At 35.1% G+C, this 24,050-nt stretch overlaps 1 protein-coding gene and 1 non-coding gene across 2 annotated transcripts in view; both read right to left on the reverse strand.

Annotated features, from left to right (window-relative positions):
* The window catches only part of SCN2A (sodium voltage-gated channel alpha subunit 2), a 187,083-nt gene that overhangs the window by 39,606 nt on the left and 123,427 nt on the right, over nucleotides 1–24,050 (reverse strand). Inside the window, exons 18-20 of the mRNA XM_060177783.1 lie at nucleotides 12,728–12,851; nucleotides 3,034–3,188; nucleotides 292–465 (exon numbers count right to left, since the gene is read on the reverse strand). Coding sequence (XP_060033766.1) covers nucleotides 292–465; nucleotides 3,034–3,188; nucleotides 12,728–12,851 — 453 coding nt within the window. The remainder of the gene's footprint in view (nucleotides 1–291; nucleotides 466–3,033; nucleotides 3,189–12,727; nucleotides 12,852–24,050) is intronic.
* Nucleotides 3,314–3,477, reverse strand: LOC132534450 (U1 spliceosomal RNA). Its single transcript, XR_009546175.1, has one exon. It is a non-coding gene; the product is annotated as a U1 spliceosomal RNA (small nuclear RNA).

The raw sequence follows: 24,050 nt of genomic DNA on the forward strand, positions 1-24,050 counted from the left end.
TACTAACCCATGTGTGGCTGACCAGGGTGTGCATGCATCACCTGTCATTTAAAATATTAATTTAAAACTAAATCAAAGATCCCTGCAAGGCAGCATTTGACTGTTGAACTATGAAAGTATATATTTATACTGGTCAAAATAATTTGTAGCAACATTTCACTAAGAAAAAGAAAGTTGTCATTTATACTTGTGTTCACACAGTATTTACTCAATGTGCCAGACACCACTACTAGCATTGTCACGTATCACCACATACCAGTGGAATTAAATAAGAAAATGCAGACTACTCACATCAACAATCAGGAAATCTAGCCAGCACCAGGCATTGGTAAAATATACTTGAAAACCATATGCAACCCATTTTAGAAGCATTTCCAGAATGAATATATAAGTAAAAACTTTATCAGCATATTCTAACATGGTCTTAATAGTTTTGCGCTGTTCAATATATATATCTTCAAAGGCCTGTAAGCAAAAAGGAAAGAAAGAAAATCACTGAATTTTATTGTCACAATTCACAAATTCTCTCTAATCAATGTCTTATTAGAAAAAAAAATGTGCTTCTATATTTTACTGCCTACATTTGGAAGGCTTAATGTCTCCATAGATACATTTTGCTTTATAATTATCTGTATGTCAATAATTGTAAACTGAGCATTCAGTCAGTTAGTTAAAATAATTAAGTAAGAAGTGTTTACCGCAAAGCATGCCAAGAATTTAAAATTTTTGAAAAACTTCTGACTTCTCTCTAGAACTAGATGTAGAGAGTCATTTAGGAATAGATCTACTGAGGCTACATAGTAACTAGAATGTTCTTTCTCAGTGAGGCTAATGCACAGCATTGCCCTTAGCCTGGGAAAGGAGGAATGGATTATCACCTCTCATGTTCCCCTCCTACCATCTGTCTGTCTTACCATCTGGTTATATGTGTTGGCATACGTTTGAAAGTTCCCTGAACCATAATTTTGCAGAGTTCTTGGGAAACAGTGGGGTCAACTCATTCACACGAGTGAATAACTCTTCTAGTATAAAAAGATCATTTATCTAAATCCTTTTATAGGAAAATCTAGCAGGGTATGGTTTTCCAACTCAATTTATTGTTGCAGCTGGAAGTCTTAGAAGCTAGGCATTATACCAGTATGATGGTGCACTGTGCGAGCTTTGACTGGGTGTAACTGGAAAACAAGCTTTAGTACACCAAGAACATTATTCACCGATGAGGGGAAAGGTGGTAGTCCACTTGGCTGAGTGCATAAGATACCATATACAGTGATCAAACCACCTAATCCCTACCTACAATGCTGCACGTGTCTCTTTTTCTTTTCCCCTCTTATCTTTTCCTTCTCTCTCAGTTTCTTTGTCCTATCAAATAAACAGACAGGGGAAAAAAAAGGTGTGTATTTCTGGGGGTTGGGGAGGTAATGGTCACTATGAGTGGTGGATTCATTGTGCAGATACCAAGCCTCAGTGATGATCCTGGTGGCAATTAAAAGCAAAAATCACTGATGTGAATTCACAGTTCCTTTTCTACTTGTCATTAGAATGTAGGACTGATTCTTTCTTTGACTACATGTTAGGATACAGAATTCTTAGTCAAATTAGAGACGGGTAGTTGTAGAGATGACAGTTAATCTATACCTGAAACTTTGGGAGATCAGTGATGGTTTGCAATAGAAGGACTTGGGATTCAGAACTCTGATGGAGGGAACGATGTGAAATTGTATCTCTGTTTACATGAAATTTTGTAAATCAATATCAAATCAATAATATTTTTTTAAAAAATAGAGAAAGTCTTTATATACTTTCTTTTTTATATATTATATATTGAATATAATCCATGAAAATAAACTCATCATGCTAGGGACTAAATAAAAAAAATAAAGAAATTCAGTCATGGGGCTAGGCAGTGGCTCACCTGGTGGCACACACACTACAGTGCATAGGAACCTGGGTTCAAGCCCCTAATCCCCACCTGAAGGGGGAAAGCTTCATGAGTGGTGAAGAAAAGCTGTAGGTGTCTCTCTGTCTCTCTCCCTCTCCATCTACACCTGCCCTCTCAATTTCTCTCTGCCTCTAACCAATAATAAATAAATATTAAAAAACTAACAGCAAGATGTTAGTAATAATTAAAAAAGACATTCAGTCATATTTTCAATACCAATCAATATTTTAACTAAATTGACTATTCCACATAGGATGAAATTAGACATAAATTAAATTTGTAGTGATTTCTTTTTTTTTGCCTTCAGGGTTTTTGCTGGAGCTCCGTGCCTGCACCATGAATCCACTGCTCCTGGAGGCCATTTTTTCCCCTTTTTATTGCCCTTGTTGTTGTAGCCTTGTTGTGGTTATTATTGTTGTTGTTGTTGATGTCGTTCATTGTTGGATAGGACAGAGAGAAATGGAGAGAGGAGGGGAAGACAGAGAGAGGGAGAGAAAGATAGACACCTGCAGACCTGCTTCACCACCTGTGAATAGACTCCCCTGCAGGTGGGGAGCCGGGGATTTGAACCAGGATCCTGACGCCGGTCCTTGTGTTTTGTTCCACTTGCACTTAACCTGCTGTGCTGCTGCCTGAACCCCCTTTGTTATGATTTCTATTTTTGCTACTAGCCAGTAAAGAGTTGTTTTCCACTCACTGTGGTTAGTACTAATGAATAAGTATGAATATGATAGATGTGTTTCCTAAAAAATGGAGTTTATGTTAAACACTCTGATGTTTTATGTTAAACACTTTGTTCAGTGAATATACATGTCTACTTGGTCATTGTCAATGAAGACTACCAGTGATAACAAAGTCAGAAAAATCTTTCAGTATCAGAAGAAATCATACTGATCTCATGTTTAACTCAGATTTCAAAACTCTGAGGCCTATGCCAGAACAAAGTTACATGCCTCTCACATAGTGCTAGAATTACCATATAGTCTCTCATTTTCATTCTACTTTATTATAAAAACACATAATGTGAGGTTGACTGAGGGGAAAGGTGAAGAAATTCAGACGGGTAAAGGAGCAGATGATATGTTACCTACCAGTGCCCCACTGCTGAGTAGAATCATGAAGACAATGAAGGTTTCAAACCAGTTATGCTCCACTATTTTATAGCAAGTTTTCCTCAAATTCCACCAGAGCTTTCCTTTGCCTTCTTCTATGCTTATCTGACAACACTTGAACTTCCGCACACAGTCTAAAAATATTTGTAAAAATAAACGGAGAAATAGTAATTACTTTTTGATTATGTATATTTTTGTCAGTAGGGGATTCATTTGCATGATTACTTGATACATTGTAGATATCTTTTTTTTTTTAAACCAGGGGAGAGCGCGAACGCAGTCCCCCACTACCACACATTATGCAGTCGAGTTTCCCACGTTTGGGGAAATCGCACGGGTCGGCACATCCAGAGTGCAATGGATAAGCCTCACCCTGGGAGAATCACCTTCGTGATCATGGTATCTCCCCTGCCAGGTAAGTATGCAGATATCTTTTTAAAAAATAATTTTATTTATTTATTATTGGATAGAGGCAGAGTGAAATTGAGAGGGGGAGGAGAGGTAGAAGGGGAGAGACAGAGAGACACCTGCAGCCTTGCTTCACCATTCTTAAAGCTTCCCCCTGCAGGTGGGGACCAGGGGTTTGAACCTGGGTCCTTATGCACTGTAGTATGTGTGCTCAACCAGCCCCTGCAAATATCTTTATTTTTTATGATGACTACCACAGAATTAGAAATCATCTATATGTTTCCAAATATTCATTAAACAAATAGCTCTTAGGAATTTATAATAATGACAATAAATTATATAACAATATAAAAACATGATAAAAAAGGGAAATAAAATTTTGAAGTTATTTCCATCACACTGATGTGTGACTCACTTCATAAAATGTATGGATATATTTGAACAGTAATTGGTTCACTTTATGTTTTTTCATTTTATTGTAATAAATGAAATTCTGAAAGATTTTGAAATGCTTTTGAAATGATTTTGAATGTTTTTTTTGAATGATTTTGAATGATTTTGAAGTGTTCTGAGAATTTATCAGCAGAGATTAAAATAACGTTGAAGAGAGTCAGTGAGATTCAATCATCTGAACATTAACGAAAATAGAAGTAAAGGTAAAAGTTATGACAGCAGTCAGGAATCAAAGAGCATTGCTGACTGACTGAACTCTACAGCACCTGGAGTAATGTGGTAAGTAGAGTGGTAAGAAGAGGAGCCAGGGGATGAGGTTTTAAACATGGCAAAGTATTTCTTGTTCAGTGAATAGAAAAATGGAAACCTTATCTGAGGAGGGAAAAAACATTACTTAGTAGACATTTATCAGATACAATGTTACAACCTCATTCACTCATATTCTGTGTTTTGTAAAAATTTAGCGAGATCCTATTCAATATTGTTAATTTCTCACTGAATAAATAAATGCCAGGGAGGCGGCACAGTGAATAAAATTCTCTTTGAGGTCCTGAGTTCAGTCCTTGGTACTGAATTTGCCAGAGAGATGCTCGGGGCCCCTTCTTCCTTCTCATGGATAAATAAATAAATCCAAAAAATAGATATAAATAAATAGAATTATATTTGTTGCTCCTTTGAAGATAAGATTTTGTTTATATTTTTTTACTCTAAAGCGATTCAGATGAATTACATGCCTTGAAATATTTGTTATATGGAATTAAATAAGCTTAATTGCCCCCCTTTCATATGATTTAAGTCAAAAGAACACTGTTTTATAGAAAAAGACTGGTGTGTGGGGAGTCGGGCTGTAGCACAGCAGGTTAAGTGCACTTGGCGTAAAGCGCAAGGACCCAAGTAAGAATCCAGGTTCGAGGCCCCGCTCCCTACCTGCAAGGGAGTCGCTTCATAGGCGGTGAAGCAGGTCTGCAGGTGTCTGTCTTTCTCTCCCCCCTCTGTCTTCCCCTCCTCTTTCCATTTCTCTCTGTCCTATCCAACAATGATGATATCAGTAACAACAATAATAACTACACCAATAAAACAACAAGGGCAACAAAAGGGGAAATTAAAAAAAAAAAAGACCAGTGTTAATTAGAATGATAAATCCAAATCTGAGATACTCTCTTACCTCTATCAGGCAAAGAAATGGGATAAAGATAGAGGGTAACAGAAGTTTAACATGAGGGAGTTGGGCGGTAGCGCAGCTGGTTAAGCACAGGTGGTGCGAAGCACAAGGACCCTTTTAAGGATCCTGGTTTGAGCCCCCAGCTCCCCACCTGCTGGGGAGTCGCTTCACAGGTGGTGAAGCAGGTCTGCAGGTGTCTATCTTTCTCTCCCCCTCTCTGTCTTGCCCTCCTCTCTCCATTGCTCTCTGTCCTATCCAACAACAATGACATCAATAACAACAATAATAACTACAAGAAAAGGGAACAAATAAGTATTTTTTAAAAAGAAGTTTAACATGTGTTTGTTTAACTCTAAAAATGTACATGTTTTCATTGAAGAAATGGTATTTATTGAAAAGGAGAGAAGTAAATCTAATACATATGAAGGCTTGACAAGTTCTTGACATTCAGATTATTTCCTCCTTTATTTTCATCGTGAAGACAAATCCAGCTGGTATTAGGGGATGAAGTAAAACACAAGTGACACACAGTCAGCTCACCTGTGTCATTGAAGATATCAGAACTGGGAGAGACTCCATGCACAATCTGTAAAACTATCAAGTCAGCTGTAGACTTGAATGCAAAAGCATATTATGTAAAGAAGTTTTGGAAGATGTTTTAAAAACCTTGGGAGAACTATGATGGCTATCCTTGGGGGTAGGGTACAGAACTTTGGTGGTGGGAGTGGTGAGGAATTATAATCCTAATACTTTGTTATCATGTAAATCACCATTAAATCACTAATAGAAACAATTTTGGGGGGAGTGAGTTGGTATACAGCATTATTGCTCAAGAGAGAACTGTTCTATTCCTCAAATAACATAATTTTAGCTTTCATAAAACTGAGGTTAAATACTAATAAAAAAGGAGAAATCACTAATAAACCATCTAACAACCCAATTGAAGCAACTAGAACAGGAACAACAAAAAACTAACAATCATCAGAAGACAGGAAATAGTTAAAATCAGAGCAGAAATCAATGAAATAGAAGACAAAAAAAATCACCAGGAAGATTAATGAAACCAAGAGCTGGTTCTTTGAAAGAATAAATAAAATAGATAAACCACTAGCTATACTCACTAAAAGAAAAGAGAGAAAAAGCTATGATAAAATCACTTAGAAACAAGAAAGGAGATAAACTGAGGAAACAGATATAACAAATCATGCAAGACTACCATGGACAACTGTATGCAAATAACATTCTTAGAGTAATACCAGCTACCAACCTTGACATGAGAGGAAGTAGATAAACTCAACAGGCCAATCACTAGAGTGGAAATTGAAACAGTAATCAAAAGCCTTCCTAAGAATAAAAGCCTTGTTCTAGACAGACATACTAATGAGTTCTATAAAGAATTTAAAGAGGAATTAAGATCCATTTTCTTCAAAATCTTTCAGAAAATAGAAGAGAGAATACTTCCAAACACATTCTTTTAAAAAATTTTTTATTTTTCTTAAATTTTTTGTTTATTTATTTATTCTCAACTTTTGTTGCCCTTGTTGTTTTTTACTGTTGTTGTAGTTATTATTGTTGTTAGATGGGACAGAGAGAAATGGAGAGAGGAGGAGAAGACAGAGGGGGGAGAGAAAGATAGACACCTGCATATCTGCTTCACCGCCTGTGAACTGACTCCCCTGCAGGTAGGGAGCCAGGGGCTGGAACCAGGATCCTTACACCAGTCATTGCACTTTATACCACTTGTACTTAACCTGCTGTGCTAACACCTTACTCCCATCAAACACATTCTATGAGGATAATATCACTCTGATCCCCAAGGCATGAAAGGAATCTATCAAGAAAGAAAACTATAGACCTATATCCTTGATGAACATTAATGCAAAAATCATCAACAAATTTTGGCTAGTCAAATTTAACAACAAATCAAGAATATAATCCACCAAGACCAATTGGGATTCGTTCATGGGAAACATGAATGGTTTAATATCCACCAATCTATCAATGTAATCCACCATATCAACAAACAGAAAGATAAAAATTATATGATCTTATAAATTGATGCAGACTAGTATTTCACAAGGCCCACAATCCATTTATGATCTAGGAATAAATCTAACAAGGGAGGTGAAGTACCTTTTTAACAAAAGCTATAGGGTACTGTTAAAATAAATACAGGGTGGCACAAAGAAATATAACACCTCCTATTCATGGATTAGAAGAATAAATACCATTAAAACGGTAGTCCTGCCTAAAGCAATCTAGAGATTCAATATAATTCCTTTTAAAAATCAGGGAAGTTGAGTAATTTTACCAAAAATTCATGTGGAATTATATAAAAAACACAAATACCAAAAGCATTCTTGAGGAAAGAAAAAAAGAAGGAGGCATCACAACTCCCAACTTCAATTTATACTACAAAGCAATAGTAGCTAAACTAGTTTGATACTGGAACAAAAATGGACATATGGACCAAATGGAACAGAACTAAACCCACACATGGATGGATACCTTATATAAGACAAAGAGACCAAATTTACCCAATGGGGAAAAGAAAGTCGAAGAGACAGTGCTGGGAGAACTGGACAATTACATGTAGAAAAATGAAACTACAGGGGCTGGGTGGTGGCAACATCTAGTTAAGCGCACATGTTACAGTGCTTAAGGACCCAGGTTCGAGCTCCAGTCCCTGCCTGCAGGCAGAAAGCTTTATGAGTGCTAAAGTCAGTGCTACAGGTGTCTCTCTCAGTCTTTATTACTACCTTCCTTCTCAATTTCTGGCTGTCTCTATCCAATAAATAACATAAATAAATATAATCTTAAAGATTTATGAAAAAAGAAAAATGAAACTAGATCACCAATTAGCACCATGTACCAAAATTAGTTCAAAATGGATCAAAGATCTGGACATTAGATCTGAAACTATAAAATACACAGAAGAACATATTGGTGAAACATTTCATGACATTAACATTAAAGATGTTTTTGGGAATTCCACCATCTAGCCAAGGGAAACAAAAACAAGACTGAATAAATGGGACTGTATCAAATTAAAAAGCTTCTACACATCAAAATTCCATAAAGATATACAAGAAACCCATTAACTGGGAGAAAATATTTGCACACCACAATTCAGACAAGTGATTGATATAAGACATCTATAAGGAACTCGGATAGCTCAACAAAAAGCAAAAGAACAGCCCAATAAACAAGTGGGAAGATGATATGAATAGACACTTCTTTACACAAGAGATACAAATGCAGGAGTTGGGTGGTAGCGCAGCGGGTTAAGCACACTTGGCGCAAAGCGCAAGGACCAGAGTAAGGATCCTAGTCTGAGCCCCCGGCTCCCCACCTGCAGGGGAGTCGCTTCACAGGCGGTGAAGCAGGTCTACAGGTGTCTGTCTTTTTCTCTCCCTTTCTGTCTCCCCCTCCTCTCTCCATTTCTCTCTGTCCTATCCAACAATGATGACATCAATAAGAACAATAATAACTACAACAACAATGAAAAACAAGGGCAACAAAAGGGAAAATAAATAAATAAATATAAAAATTAAAATATATATTAAAAAGAGATACGGATGGCCCACAGACATATGCAGAAATACTCTAATTCACTCATCATTAGAGAAAAATAAAGTATAACCACACTGAGATACTACCTCACACCTGTGAGAATGACCTTCCTTAACAAAACAGAAGAAGAGGAGAGGATGAGAGAGAAGGTCCATTGCACTAATGGTGGGAATACAAACTGTTGCAACCACTGTGGAAAACAGTATGAAGAATCCTTAAATAGAAATAGAAATATCTTATGACGTAGCACCTCTGTTTGTAGGCATTTATCCAAAATGGATAATAACGCTAATCGGACAGGATATATGTGCCTCCATGTTTACAGCTGCATTACTCACAATAGCAATAATATGGAAGCAGGCAAAATGCCTTCAACAGATGACTGGATAAAAAATTTATGAGACTTAGTAGAGTACTACACAAGCAAAAAAAATGGTATTGTGTTTGTTGGGGATAAAATAGATGGAATTGGAGAAGATTATGTTTAGCAAGTAAGAAGGCAAAGGACAATTACAGAATGGTTTCACTCATATGTAGAATATAGAGAACTGAACACACAAATATAAAAAAAAATGTCAACCATATCTAAGACTGTGCTGTGGGTGACTATAGTGGTGATCATGGGGGGTTGGTGGTGGAGGCAACACTGACCTTTTGTAGTGGGAGCAATGTAAAACTATCCTCCTTGATAACTTATAATCTTAGAAATAACTATTAATTTATTTGTCAGGATAAAATATATTTAACATTTCAAGTTCTTTAAAGTGCCTAGATATTTAATGTTTCAAATTTGTACACTGATTGAAAAACTAGTTAAAAAAAGAAAAAAAAATACACGGAGGTTAGTGAATCCAATAGTATAGTGCACATATTATATAATCATGTTTTAGTATTTTAATATCTATTATTATTCAGAACCAATGCAATTATTTGGTCTTGTCCTATTCAGGTAACTGTTACTCATGGGGCAGTTTTAAATGTATATTTGTCAATCAGCACCCATTATGATCAGACAAGATAGTAAATGGCAAACTACTTCCTTGATTATAATTTTAAAAATATTTTTATTTACTTATTTATTTTTAGATAGCTAAGTAGATGGTGATAGACAAATAGACAGACTGATTGATCCGACAATACCAAGTCTTCTTTTAAGGTGGAGGCAACTGGGCTTGAACCTGAATCACACATATGGCAAAGCAGCACATTAACCACCTGAGCTGTCTTGATGGCCCAATTTTAATGTTTCCTCTTATTTTTTTTATTATCCTTTTCTTTTGTTTTTGACATGTGTGCTTTACCAGGTGCATCACCACCCAGTCCCTCTTTTATTTTTGTTTAGTTAGATTTTTTTTTCCTTTGGAAATGGGGCCTCATATATGTGCAATTTCACTACTCTAGGACAGTTTTTCCCCCCACATAGAAAAGCAGAAAGAGTGGCTGAGAAAGCTGTGGTATATATACACAATGGAATACTATGCAGCTATCAAGAACAATGAACCTACCTTCTCTGTCCCATCTTGGACAGAGCTAGAAGGAATTATGTTAAGTGAGCTAAGTCAGAAAGATAAAGATGAGTATGGGATGATCCCACTCATCAACAGAAGTTGAGAAAGAAGAACAGAAAAAGCAGGACCTGACCAAATTGTAAGTAGGGCACCAAAGTAAAAACCCTGTGGTGAGGGGTAGACATGCAGCTTCCTGGGCCAGTGGGGGGTAGGAATGGATGGGAGGGATGGGTCACAGTCTTTTGGCGGTGGGAATGGTGTTTATGTACACTCCTAGTAAAATGTAGTCACTAGTTAATTAATATGAGAGGGGGAAAATAATTTTATGTCTCAAAGTTTTTAAAACACAGACTGAGTCTTTTTAATATATAAGATGTGTATTTGATATGCGGACTGTCTCAAAAGCCTAGACCAAGTAGATCAGAAGCAACCAATAGCACAGCTATATACAAGATACTGAGTACTGTACAGCAAACCCTAACAAAAGAACTTTTCAAAGTTAACCCAATTACCAAATAATGTGATGATGACATTAACTATCCATTGTCGTTTTGAACCCTAAGACAGCAGGAACCTTACATCTCCACTATAGAGTCTCTACTTCCCCCAGTCCTGGAACCATTGGATAGGGCCCACTTTCCCATATGCCCCTCCCAATCCATATCAAATAATATTGCATCTGCCAATCGCAACCTAATCAACACAACGATTGCCACCTCAACATGCTTCAGCTCAGACTGTGTCCAGAGACTACACGTGTGGAATGACAACCCTTCAGCTTCATTACTTGGGTGAGACCTTTCCTTTCATAGTACTCTCTAATTCCATACCAGGTGGTTCACTTTCTAACAAAGTCCCAAAACCTAGATATACACTAGTTTTGGTGAGAGAGAGCATATGTTCACACGTATCCATAAACTACTGCAAAATATATACCTGAAAGCAGAAGTACACTAGAGTTTGCAGTGAGTACCCCCCTAACACTTCCTCTCTACTATTCCAAGCTTTGGGTCCATGATTGCTCAACAATTTGTTTGGCTTTGTACGTTAACTCTCTTTTCAGCCACCAGGTTTCAGATGCCATCAGGATGCCGGCCAGGCTTCCCTGGACTGAAGACCCCACCAATATATCCTGGAGCTCCGCGTCCCCAGAGACCCACCATACTAGGGAAAGAGAGAGGCAGACTGGGAGTATGGACCGACCAGTCAACGCCCATGTTCAGTGGGGAAGCAATTACAGAAGCCAGACCTTCTACCTTCTGTAACCCACAGTGACCCTGGCTCCATGCTCCCAGAGGGAGAGAGAGTGGGAAAGCTATCAGGGGAGGGGATGGGGATATGGAGATTGGGTGGTGGGAATTGTGTGGAGTTGTACCCCTCCTACCCTATGGTTTTGTTAATTTATCCTTTCTTAAATAAAAAAATAAAAAAGAAAAAAAAAAGAAAAGCAGAAAGAAATGCCACAGCACTGGAACTTCTTCATTGCTATAGCATCTTCTGTGTGGTGCTGGGGCTCAACATTGGGTGGTACACCCTACTCAGTAAACTACCTTTACAGTCCATTTTTCCATGTTTTACTTGTGGGTTATAAGATTGTAAGATTAAAGTGTAGAGTTCCACACTATACCCACCACGAAATTCTATGCCCCATTCTCACATCTCCTAAAGATACCCACTACAGTTCTCACAGAATCTTAGAAACAGTTTATTTAGTTACTTAGTCCACATTTTCATTGGGTTATATTTTCTTTTGTGGATCTGTATCAATTCTGTATAGAAGTTTGATATCAATCTTTTGCCAGTACTTTCTCCTATTTACTGGGTTGCCTGCTTATCCTTCTGTAGTTTGCTTTCAATGTGTAGAAACTTTTTAAATTTTATTTTGTTAGTGATTTAGTAATGATCGACAGAATTCTGGTATTAGAGGGGTACAATTCCCACCACCAGAGTTCCATATCCAATCCCCTTCATTGAAAGCTTCCCTATTCTTTATCCCTCTGGGAGTATGGACCAAACACCTTTATGGGGTGCAGAAGGTAGTTAAATAGAGATAGAGTTTTCTCTCATATTAAGATATGAGATACACACACACACGTAGCATTTCTTTTTTATTGTTGTAGTTATTATTGTTATTATTGATGTTGTCATTGTTGAAAAGGACAGAGAAATGGAGAGAGGAGGGGAAGACAGAGAGGGAGAGAGAAAGATAGACACCTGCAGATCTGCTTCACCATTTGTGAAGTGACCCCCCTGTAGGTGGGGAGCCGGGGGCTTGAACCAGGATCTTTATGCCAATCCTTGCACTTTGTGCCATGTGTGCTTAACCCGCTGCGCTACCACCCAGCTCCCTCACACATAGCATTTCTAAAGAGCTGAACTGGATCCAGGGCTGGGGGCGGGGGGATCTAAGCACATAAACTAAATCTTACCTAAAAAAAAAAATCACCTTTGCCTCAGTATATAAAGAGAAAAAAACGAAAAGGGGAGCATTTGTCAGATGGATAGATGTAAAAAGATTAAAGGTAGGGAGCATATGGAGCAAGCAGAAGTTGTGTGTTGCTTCATTTACCTTCTGTAAAACAGGCTTCAGGTTCAAGGGATTCTTCAGGTTCAACTTCCGGTTGTTCTCCCTCAGCGGGAGCTCCTATATCAACAGTGCTGCCTTCAGATGAACTAGTTGTTGCATTGAGCTTCTGAAAAATCAATTCCACAGAAAACCTTTTAATACATTTTCTTTATAGTATGAGAACTTAAAAAGGTGTGTCTCAAGTCTTCTATATTTCTGTGATCTGCAATTTCAGGACACCTTAAACATAATGCCAGTCCACTTTAATAGAGGTGTAAGGTCACAAGATTAGATCAACACCATAGCTTTTTAAAAAAAAATTTTAAAAACATAGTGTTCATGAATAGATTTTCACTGAGCTCATGTATAGAGATTCTGAAATGAAATCCTGCAGAGAGCTTTATAAACTGGCAGAGCCATGGTCATCTGTGATCTTGCTCTTATAAATTTGTAAGTGATAAAGTTTTATTCTAACATTGTGACCCAACCAACACAAGCTGTACAAGTATATTTTCATGTCAAATGCAGAAAAGATTTTTGTCAAGTGCACATAAACAGCAACGATCTAAATTTATCCACTTTTCATCGACATGAAAACATGTACTACTGGTTGTTATTAAATATATTCTATAGTTGTCTAATTCCAAAAAGAGCAGCACATTGTTAGCTTTATAGCAAGAGCTGGTTTTGCATTCTCTTTGGCCAATGCACTCTTCTGCTCATTGTGCATTTGGAAACTACTTGGTCCTCTGGCACTCTTACCTGTCTTGTTAATATAAGCAGAAATAAATCTTGGGTGTTACTTTGCTTTTATTTAGGTTAAATAAAATACAACAAAAGAAAGTACAACAGAAGGGAACTGATTAAGTTTTAAAATGTAACAAACTTAACTAAGACAAGTAGTTCATAGGGTCAGAATAAACAAAGAGGTTCAGTCTTTAACCCAACCTTTGGCTACTGCAGGAAAGACACAGGGCCAGGTATGAGTGCCTCATGGAGTCAGAGTAGTTTGGGCCACAGCATTCTCGGACCTGGTACAATGTTATTACCATCAGTGCATAACATTAAGAAATAGCTGAGCCAATAAGAGCTACTTTATAAAGGAAATGAGTTAAGCACATGATAAAATGCACACTGAAGTATGTTAATTATTATAAAATGGATGTACTTAACACTGGAAACATTGTACTTAGAGTTAAAGAGCATATGCATTTGTTGTGGAGGGAAGATGTCTCCTTTATTTTATGGATGTAATTTTCTTTATATAAAGCATTTACTTGGCAGGATGGTACCAAAGAAGGAAAATATTTATATGTATGAAATTGCCTTTGTCACGTGTACTTTTTTAATGCCCATGATGAAGGCATACCATATTAAATACATCTTTGCTCTTAGGACTAGTTTGGGTATTAGTTTTTAATTTGAAATGTAATTTATAAAAATAGTTAAATCAAGAATTATATTTTATAAGGTAGCTGAAATTTTTGTTTTCTTTTTTCTTATGAAATATGTCACAACAATAGACTAATTCTTCAACATAATATATTATTAGAAGTTAAATGTGCGTTAAGCTATCGTGAAGCGAAGCGCAAGGACCAGAGTAAGGATCCCAGTTGGAGCCCCTGGCTCTCCACCTGCAGAGGAGTCGCTTCACAAGTGGTGAAGCAGGTCTGCAGGTGTCTTTCTCTCTCCCGGTCTTCCCCTTCTCTCTCCATTTCTCTCTGTCCTATCTAATAACGATGACATCAATAACAATAACAATAATAACTACAACAACAATAAAAAATCAAGGGCAACAAAAGGGAAAATAAATAAAAATAATAAAAAGAAGTTATATTTTGTTTTAAGATGAAATAGCAAAGTACTATGATTTGTTATGAATAATCTAATTTTTAGAGTTTTCTAATTTATCTTTTGCCATAATATTTTCATATCTATATATGTGCATGTATATATATATATATATGACTAAAAATGACTAAATTTTCTTCTCTCATTTTAATTCTTCTCAGTAGCGTAAAGTTGTTTCATATTATGAGCTTGAATTTATAGATCTAATCATTTGAAAGATGTTGACATACAGAATCACAAAATGGAAGTTTGTCCGTACCATATCTAATACAGACAACAAGAAATCACAAGAAATAGAAATACGGAGTTTCTTTTTTTTTTTTTGAAATCTTTTTTTTTTAGATTTATTTATTTATTCCCTTTTTTTGCCCTTGTTTTATTGTTGTAGTTATTGTTGTTGTTCTTGATGTCATCATTTTTTGATAGAACAGAGAGAAATGGAGAGAGGAGGGGAAGATAGGAAAGAAAGATAGACACGTGCAGACCTGCTTCACTGCCTGTGAAGCGACTCTCCCAGCAGGTGGGGAGCCGGGGCTTGAACCTGGATCCTTACTCTGGTCCCTGTGCTTTGTGCCACGTGTGTTTAACCCGCTGTGCTACCGCCGACTCCCAGATTTTCATTTCTGTAGGTGTGTCCATGGGACAAATATTCAGGGCATATATTCAGTGGATCCATATTCATGATTCTCCATAGGTTCAGGTTGACAAATTACTACTTTTTCCATATGTACAATATAAATTTTCTGTCTCTAGAAGACTTATTTAATTAGACTTCATGTTTTAAAGGAAAGATCATGTTTTTGCATAATTTTGCACCTATCACCAATGCTAGATGTTTGCAGAGCAAATTAATAAATAGTAAATATATGGCCTTTTTCATTCCATCACTAACTACTTTCAATACAGAACACTTAGGTTCAGTGGGACATAAACATTAATTTTATTTAAATTCAGAGAGACACAAATCCTTCAAGATTCTGAATTGTATAAGTAATGAATAATCACTTTTAGGAGGCAGAAGTGTTAGCTCAATATCAACCCTTCATGAATCATTCAAATCTACAATAGGTTTAAGAAGTAAACTGTAGTTTCACTATGGGGTCAGTTGACTATTGAATCACCTCATGTGAATCACCTCACCATAACTCTGTATATGGATCTTTAGTCCCAGTGGTGGGCAGAACCTTTTAAGGAGAGGCAATTTCATTTATCTTTATCCTTCCCCTAATGTGAAACAGCACAAGATGCATCTATTACATGTACTGATTTACTTGGTCTACAAATAATGAATCAAGTTGCATGTTAATATTTAAGATCAACTGATCCATTTAGATCTGGTGACCTATTTAGAGAAGGAAATGTGGCTTCAATTTTATTAAAGCCATTAGCTGAATTAGATATAAGTACGTTTGTTTGTTCTTACCAGAGCACTGTTCAACTGTGGTGTATGGTGATGCTGGGGATTTAACCTAGGTCTTTGGTATGAAATGCCTTTTGCATAACCTTTATGTTATGTCCTCAAACCAAAATAGGTCTTCTGTACTCAATTCTGCCAGGATTATCCAGAGAATCTCTTCAAAGATTCATAAGTGAACTCAACTTTTACCAATTAAAAATATCTATAGATGTGGTATATAGTTAAATATTCTGAGTTCAAGATAGTACTTGTGGTATTGCCAATCCCTGTTTCATGACTATAAAATTAGTGTAAGATCAAGTTATATTTGTACTCCTATATATATATATATATATATTAATGTAGAACAGAGCTAAATATACATTTAAATATTTCATGAACAAAAGTGTACTTTAAACAATAATCCTGAAATTATACAGAACTGTGATGAAATACATTAACAACTTTCTAAAATTCACATAGGTAAATACTATAACATTGTAAAAAAATACAGACTAGAATACTTGAAGGAGCTCATTAAAATAAAGTGAATCAAAGGTACAAAACTCTTTAATTCTATATATGATCATAATTACTGTCAATCCTAACTACAGTGCAAACTCACCAGTGAGAATTGTCAAAAATGTATCTTATGATACTATTTGAACTCAGATACTTAGACATTTTTAACAAAGGAAAAAAAGCCTTAACAATTTCATTATTAATATCATTCATTGCTAAACGCCTCATGAATAAGAGATCAAGATATGATCTGGTTGGAAAAAGAACCAGGTCTATATTTTCAAATTCTATCCTTGACAAGCTCCATATTTTTCTTTTAGTAAATTGTATGTGTTTAGACTCCTTTATTTATTTCTGTGTCTACCAGGAAACAAATACAATGAGCAATAGTTAAGGTTATTCTCATTTAATAAATTTTAGCAAAATATGAATGTACTCCACCATCAGGACAGTAAAGAAAAAAAGTGCAATAGAAAATTATAATTTCTATTTTGCTTTGAATAGCATTGGCAAGTATTTACTTTCAAATAAAATACTAGTTGAAGATTTTATTCAATATAGATCTCATATTACACTCCTTCTTTATTGAAAATCTAGTAGTTCTTCTAAGTGCTATATAACTACATATGAAGTTAGTAAAGCCATGTTTACTTAAATAATTTTTAAAGTTCTCTTCTCTCTGCCTTATTCTTTCTTCACTCTTTTCTTCCTCTTCTTTCTTTTCTTTCTTTCTTTCTCTCTCTTTCTTTCTCCTTCCCTCCCTCCCTCCTTTCTTTCTTTCTTTCTTTCTTTCTTTCTTTCTTTCTTTCTTTCTTTCTTTCTTTCTTCTTTTCTTTCCTTCCTTCCTCCCTCCCTCCCTTCCCTCTTTCTTCCTTTTCTTTCTTTCTTTCTTTCTTTCTTTCTTTCTTTTTCTTTCTTTCTCTTTCTTTTACATTCTTTCTCTCTTTCTTTCTTCCTCTTTCTTTCTTTCTTTTCTTCCTTTCTTCACTGCTCTGTTATGGTTTGGGTGGTATAGGAATTGGGACCTCCAAGCCTCAGTCATGAAAATCTATTGTAAAAAAGAAAGAAAGAAATCTATTGCATACATACTGTACTACCATTCCCCAACTCTTCACTCTGTATTTTTAAACACTATACTTATTTTATTTTCACTAATGGCAAGCTACTCTTAACATACTAGTGTCAAGCTAAAACTCTTTTTCAGAAGCTATCTGCATCTAAACAAACAAAAAACTAATCACAACAGAAAAAGGGAAAGAGAATATACTTTTCAAAATATTTTTCATATTTCATAGACATACATTTTTTTCTATGTTTGCAGGTTATTTTTAAGAAAATATAATTAGCAAAACAAATTTTAAATGTCTTATTTATTTTTAATGAGATACAGAAAGAAAGATACGTTGACAGAGAACAATGATCGGCTCTAGTTTATGGTAGTCCTGGGGATTGAACCTAGGAGCTCAAAGCCTCAGACATGAAAATTAGAAAAGATTTTATATAATTTGTGAAAAGAGTATATTCTGGTTGGATTCAATAAAAGAAAGTAAAATTTAAAAAATAATGTATAACACAGATATATCAAATATTTCCATATCTAGCTATTTTGGCCTCTAAGAATGACAATTATTTGTTCCATATAGATGCTAATTCAAATCTGTGTTTACAAACTAGGATCATTTTGCATAAAAATTCTTAACACTGAAGCAACATAAAATGATTAATTTGCTTGCTTTGGGGAAGTACTGAATCCAAAAGTGTCTAATCAATATCAAAAAGAAATAGCTGGGGTTAGCTCCATAGCAGAAACTGGGCAAAAAAATGTATCACTATTAGAATACATTAACCAGAAATTACTTTTGTCTTCATAATAGACATGTTAAAACATTTTGAAACCAAAATAGCAGAATTTTATCTTTTTTTTTGGGGGGATGACAAAATTAATCCTTATATAATGCTTGCCTACGCCTTAGCAGATACAGTACTCCAAAGTTACCTGTTTGGTTTACTGTATCTTAATGAAATTTAGTCTTCTTGTCTCTTAATTGTCATCTTAACTGAAACACTTCTCTTGATTATTATATATCACGTGGAATAAAATTATAGATGGTTCCTAGACCTAGTCTCCCATTGCTTATCTAAATCACCCCTACCTGCCACCGCCACCTACCCCACCCCTTCGCACTACTTGCATTGAAATTTAGAATATTTATTAGGATATAGGAAATTTTTGCAGAAGAAGGATCAGAGACAGATTCAGGGAAACTAGAGCATATGTTAATGTGAAAGTTAAGAATAAATGAAATTATTTTAATTAATTCCTACTTAGTTTGTATTCCACCTTATTTACCTCAGCTAAATCTCCTCGATACAATAACAGATGAGATATCCAGTGATCACTTTGTTCATACACTTCTCTAGGAAGAAACCTGGATAATAACTTGGATAATTCACAAAATAAGGAAACCTTGCCTCTTTCCCAGTAACCATGAAATACATCATCCTAAGGAGTTAAATCATGCATTTTTACAGAGAATTAAAAATAACTAAGAAAAAAAATCTTCTTAGCCTAGTTGGGTACCTGTGTTCAACTGTGATAAATTACATACCTGGGTTCCATTTTATGTATTATTCCTCCAATATATAAGGCATTATCTTTCATGAATCTAGAATGAAAGTTGCTGAAAATTTGGGTTCAAAGTAAAGGAGAATTCTACAAGAAAGATATACTTTTTGCTTCTTCCAAAGAGCTACATATACTTAAAATTGCTTTAGAGATTTAAAGGCAGAAAGGGTGGAAACTACATCTAAAGGGCAAAGCATTTAACTCTTTTGTAAAAAATAAGTTGGACTGACCACTGTTTTACACCTTTGAATACAAAACTGATTTCACAGCAGGAAATGAATGGAATCCACAGAATGTTACACTCATTATCTCAGTCTTATGTCAGGGGGTGGTACCCTCTTTCACAACCATGAAAGAAGTTAAAACTCACAATGATTCTCTTCCCATATAGAAATTTGCAGAGTATGATATATTTAAACAGTATTCCTCAGGGAATTTCTTCCATATCTTGGGGTTAAACAGAGATCTACTTCTGTTAGTGGAATGAAATTTTACCGAAAAGCTTTTCATTATACTTTTAATGCAAAAAAGACATTTGCTTTCCATTTTTCGGTCTTAGTAATTTTATGGGGGCAAATTCAAGTAGAATCTTCGAGGAAATCATATTCTACGTGTAAATTATGTTTGATTAGTTAGTAAATAAAGCAACATAATTTCCTCCTAAAATGAAATAAAAATTGTACCAATGGCACTAACAAGCAAAATCTAAACAATTGCAGCCATTTACAGTACTATTAGGTAATACATCCTGTAGGAAGTTTGCAAATAAAGGGTTGCTATAATTTGCAGATTACCTTTTAGGAGGTTATTACCTACTCAAAAAAAAAAACCTACAAAGTACACTTGTTGAGGTTAAATTAACAAAAGGTTTAAGGAGTGGAAGGGAAGATAAAGCTAGTCTGCAAGTTTTCCAAAATGTGCCTACATTTCTTTCTTTCTTTTTCTTTTCTTTTCTTTTCTTTTCCTTTTTTTGTCCTTTAGCATGTTAAAAACTATAAAGTTAAATGGAAATTCACTAATTCATTATGACATGCATTTTCAATTTTCACAGAATGTAATTTCTGTCAAAAAATCAATGTAAGAAAATTAGCAGCTAAACATTTTATTACAAGTTAGGGTTGCCAAACTTGCCTGACCATGCTTTGTATGACTCAGCATAAGAGCAGCTATGCACATTTTTATTTTACTGCCAATGGATGGACAAGGAATGTAGCTGAGTAACATGCAGGCCAGTCAAAACTCATTTAGAAATTGATTATATTTATATATGTACAACTTGCTTAGGTAACCTGGGTAAAAGTGATGTCACGAGCCTCTGGCTGCTTAAAAAACACCAGAGCTGCATTCTTGATCACTCCAACTTGATTTTACCCCTGTGAGAAGTAAGAATGGTAAGCAGTGATGTCACCATATTGCACTAACAAATATTACTTTGAAAAACTAATCATACAAGCATGGCATCAATGATATTAAAACTATAGAAGAAAAAAAATCAACCATCCAAATCAAGGAATTATATGAAATAAAGTCAACATAGCAAGTTAAAGCACAGGCGATTATTGAATAATGCAGTTGGAAAACAGAGAATTTAATTCAATTAACTACACAACCACAGAGTCCACTTGGTTAGTCTTCTCTATAAAAAGGAATTCACTTAGTCATTTCAAAAAATGTTAAAGTACTCCACTTCCCCCTTAATTTTTACTCATTTAGATAAAAACTCAATATTGCACATCGACTTTTACTACTATAGTGTGATGTTTAACAGCGCAAATCTTATTCCACCACTCAAGAAAATGACCAGTCAACAATACCTAGGAGATAGAACACTATGCAGATATTTAAAATAGGAGTATTTGGAATTCCTGTGCAATTATCTCAATTTTATTTTTTAGTGCAGTTGTTAGCTGTTAAATTACCAAAAGTTTAAAATCTGCCATATTCTCTCCTAGGATATTTTAGTGCCTTAATAGTGTGTTATTTCATATTCAGAAAGTTTAATGTAAAGATATGATTCAAAGTTTCTCCAAATAATAAATTATAACATCCAGATAATGATCTTCAAAGTTGGAAAGTATTGAAAAAGACTTTATAATTAAAATAAAATCATTCTCTCTCCTACAAAGCACTAACTTCAGGTATATTATTTTAGTGTACTCCAACAGAAAATAAACACAATAGTTTAATGATCACAAGATAAACTAAGAAAGGAGTTTAGATTTTCCTAGTGAGTATATTATGGCAGCCATGATGATCTGAAGTAAAGCCAATACAAACTTTTTCCAGACCAGGTGGTGGCACACCTGATTGAGAGCACATGTGACAGTACCCAAGGACTAGGATTCAAGGCCCCGGAACCCACCTGCAGGGGGAAAGCTTTACGAGTGATGAGGCAGTGCTGCAAGTGCCTCTCTGTTTCTCTCCCTCCTCTATTTCTGACTTTCTCTATCCAATAAGTAAATAAAAATAATAAATAAAATTAAAAAAACATCACACTTTTTCAGAGAAGATTTTTCTAAAAATTATGAAGACACTTTCAAAAGAAACTTAAACTTAGCCAAAAGTTTAAACTGCCTAATGGCATAAACTTTTGATTTTCATAATTCACTTAATTTATGGTACTCACATATGTAAGACACACATATATAATTTATGTATAGAAATATAAAAGAATACATATATATAAAGACTGACTTTCCTTACTATAAAGGAAATACTATTAGACATAATCTGAAAATAAAAAACTTATGAACCAGATTGATTTTCTCCATGATAATTTATAACAAAAATTACTCTTTACCCTTTAAGTAGCACTCATTGTTTTACCTTTATCAAAAATTTTCTTAGTTGGATCTTAAGATATTATTTAATTCTTAAGCTAATGGCTTTATTGTTTTTGTTTGTTTTTTACTCGAGCACTTGTCAGCTCTGACTTATGGTGGTATGTAGGATTCTGGGACTTTGGAGCTTCAGGCATGATAGTCTCTTTGCATAATCATTATGCTATCTACTCCTCCCAACAGCTTTTTTTTTTGAGACTTTTAAAAAAAATATTTATTTTTATTATTTATTCCCTTTGTTGCCTTATTGTTGTAGTTATTATTGATGTCGTTATTGTTGGATACGTCAGAGAGAAATGGAGAGAGGAGGGGAAGACAGAGAGGGGGAGAGAAAGACCTGCTTCAACTCTTGTGAAGCGACTCCCCTGTAGGTGGGGAGGGGGGCTCAAACCCTGATCCTTACTCTGGTCCTTGCGGTTTGTGCCACGTGTGCTTAATCCGCTGCGCTACCCCTGACTCTCTCCAACAGCTTTATTAGTAAATATTTTGGTTCAATTTTCCTTTGCCCAAAATTATAATTCTTTTTTATTATATTCATTTACTTATTGGTTAGAGACAGCCAGAGAGAAGAGGATGATAAGGAGGGAGAGAGGCAGAGAGACAGCTGCAGCACTGCTCCACCACTTGTGATGCTTCCCCCTGCAGGTGGGGACCAGGGGTTTTGAACCCCGGTCCTTGAGCATTGTAACATGTGCGCTGAACCACGTGTGCCACCACCCGGGCCCCAAAATTATAATTCTTTATAAAATTTGCTTAAATCTCATTAGCAGTTTTGTGAATCTAGTAGGTATTATTGCCTACTTGTTACTATTACTTACACATTAATTTTAATACCTGAATTTATACTTTGTCTGAATTTAACCTTTAAAATGTACTTTTTTCTACTCACTGAATTGATGTTGTCTATCTTAATAAAATAATAAAAGAAAATAATATATTATTCAGAATACACGTAGTAAATGCATGTATATTGACTGAAATATCAAAACTTCCTGGTCTTAATAGTGCATTTTTGTTCATAATTACTAATACCTAATTAATAAAAATTAGTTGCATTGCTTAAGTTATATTCTTCAAGGTCTCAAACTTTATTTTTCCTATCAACAAATGACAGGAGAAATGAATCTTGGATTTGGTTATTATTTCTAGTTGTTTATGTAAGTTTTAATTTCTGGGAATCCTGTTTTCATTTTTGAATAAATAGTTAAACAAAAATGACTTGTTCTTTTCTACTGAAACTATATAGTCATTAATCTATAAATGGTTAAAATGCATATTCCCTGTGGTTTTCATATCCTTCAAATACATCAAGTGATTTAAAATAACAAGACTCTTACTGAAGTTGGTAAATTCAGAATTTTATCTCTGTACTATATTAAGGCTTTTTGTTTGCATAGAAGTATGCACTGGCTGCAGTAGGGTTAATAAATATTTGCAGTAAAATTCCTTGTCTGTAACTTCTCTCCCCTAAGAAATTAGTTACTTGTAATGTGAAACTATATAATTATCAAGTCTGAATCCCAGTCAGATTCTCAATGATTGAATATATCTATGCCTACTAAATTAGATCCAATTTATAAGGTATTCTATAAAATCTAGGAGTGGGGCAAGATGAAAGTTCTAATGAATCTCTCTTGAGGCATTTTTTTAAAATTTTATTTATTTATGAGAAAGATAGGAGAGAGAGAGAGAGAGAGAAAGAACCAGACATCACTCCAGTACATGTGCTGCCGGGGATCAAACTCAGGACCTCATGCTTGAGAGTCCAGTGCCTTGGCCACTGTGCCACCTCCCAAAGCACGCTTGAGGCATTTTTACTAGTATTTGGAAAAAAAAAAAAACTATAGTGAAAGAATTATAAAACTGTACAAACAGGCATCTTTACAAATGTGAAATTATTAGTATCAGACTTATATTATTTAAATATTATCAGTAATTTAACATTGCCCTCGAATAAAATGCAAACATATACTTTACCTAGCTATATTTTTAATCTATTAACAATCAACATATCAACAGTTTAACTACAGAAAATACATATCCATGGCTATTTCCCATTTTCTTACCAAAAGCAAACATACATTTTGAGTA

The sequence above is a fragment of the Erinaceus europaeus genome, chromosome 18, assembly GCF_950295315.1.
Source record: "Erinaceus europaeus chromosome 18, mEriEur2.1, whole genome shotgun sequence".
Taxonomy (NCBI): Eukaryota; Metazoa; Chordata; class Mammalia; order Eulipotyphla; family Erinaceidae; genus Erinaceus; species Erinaceus europaeus.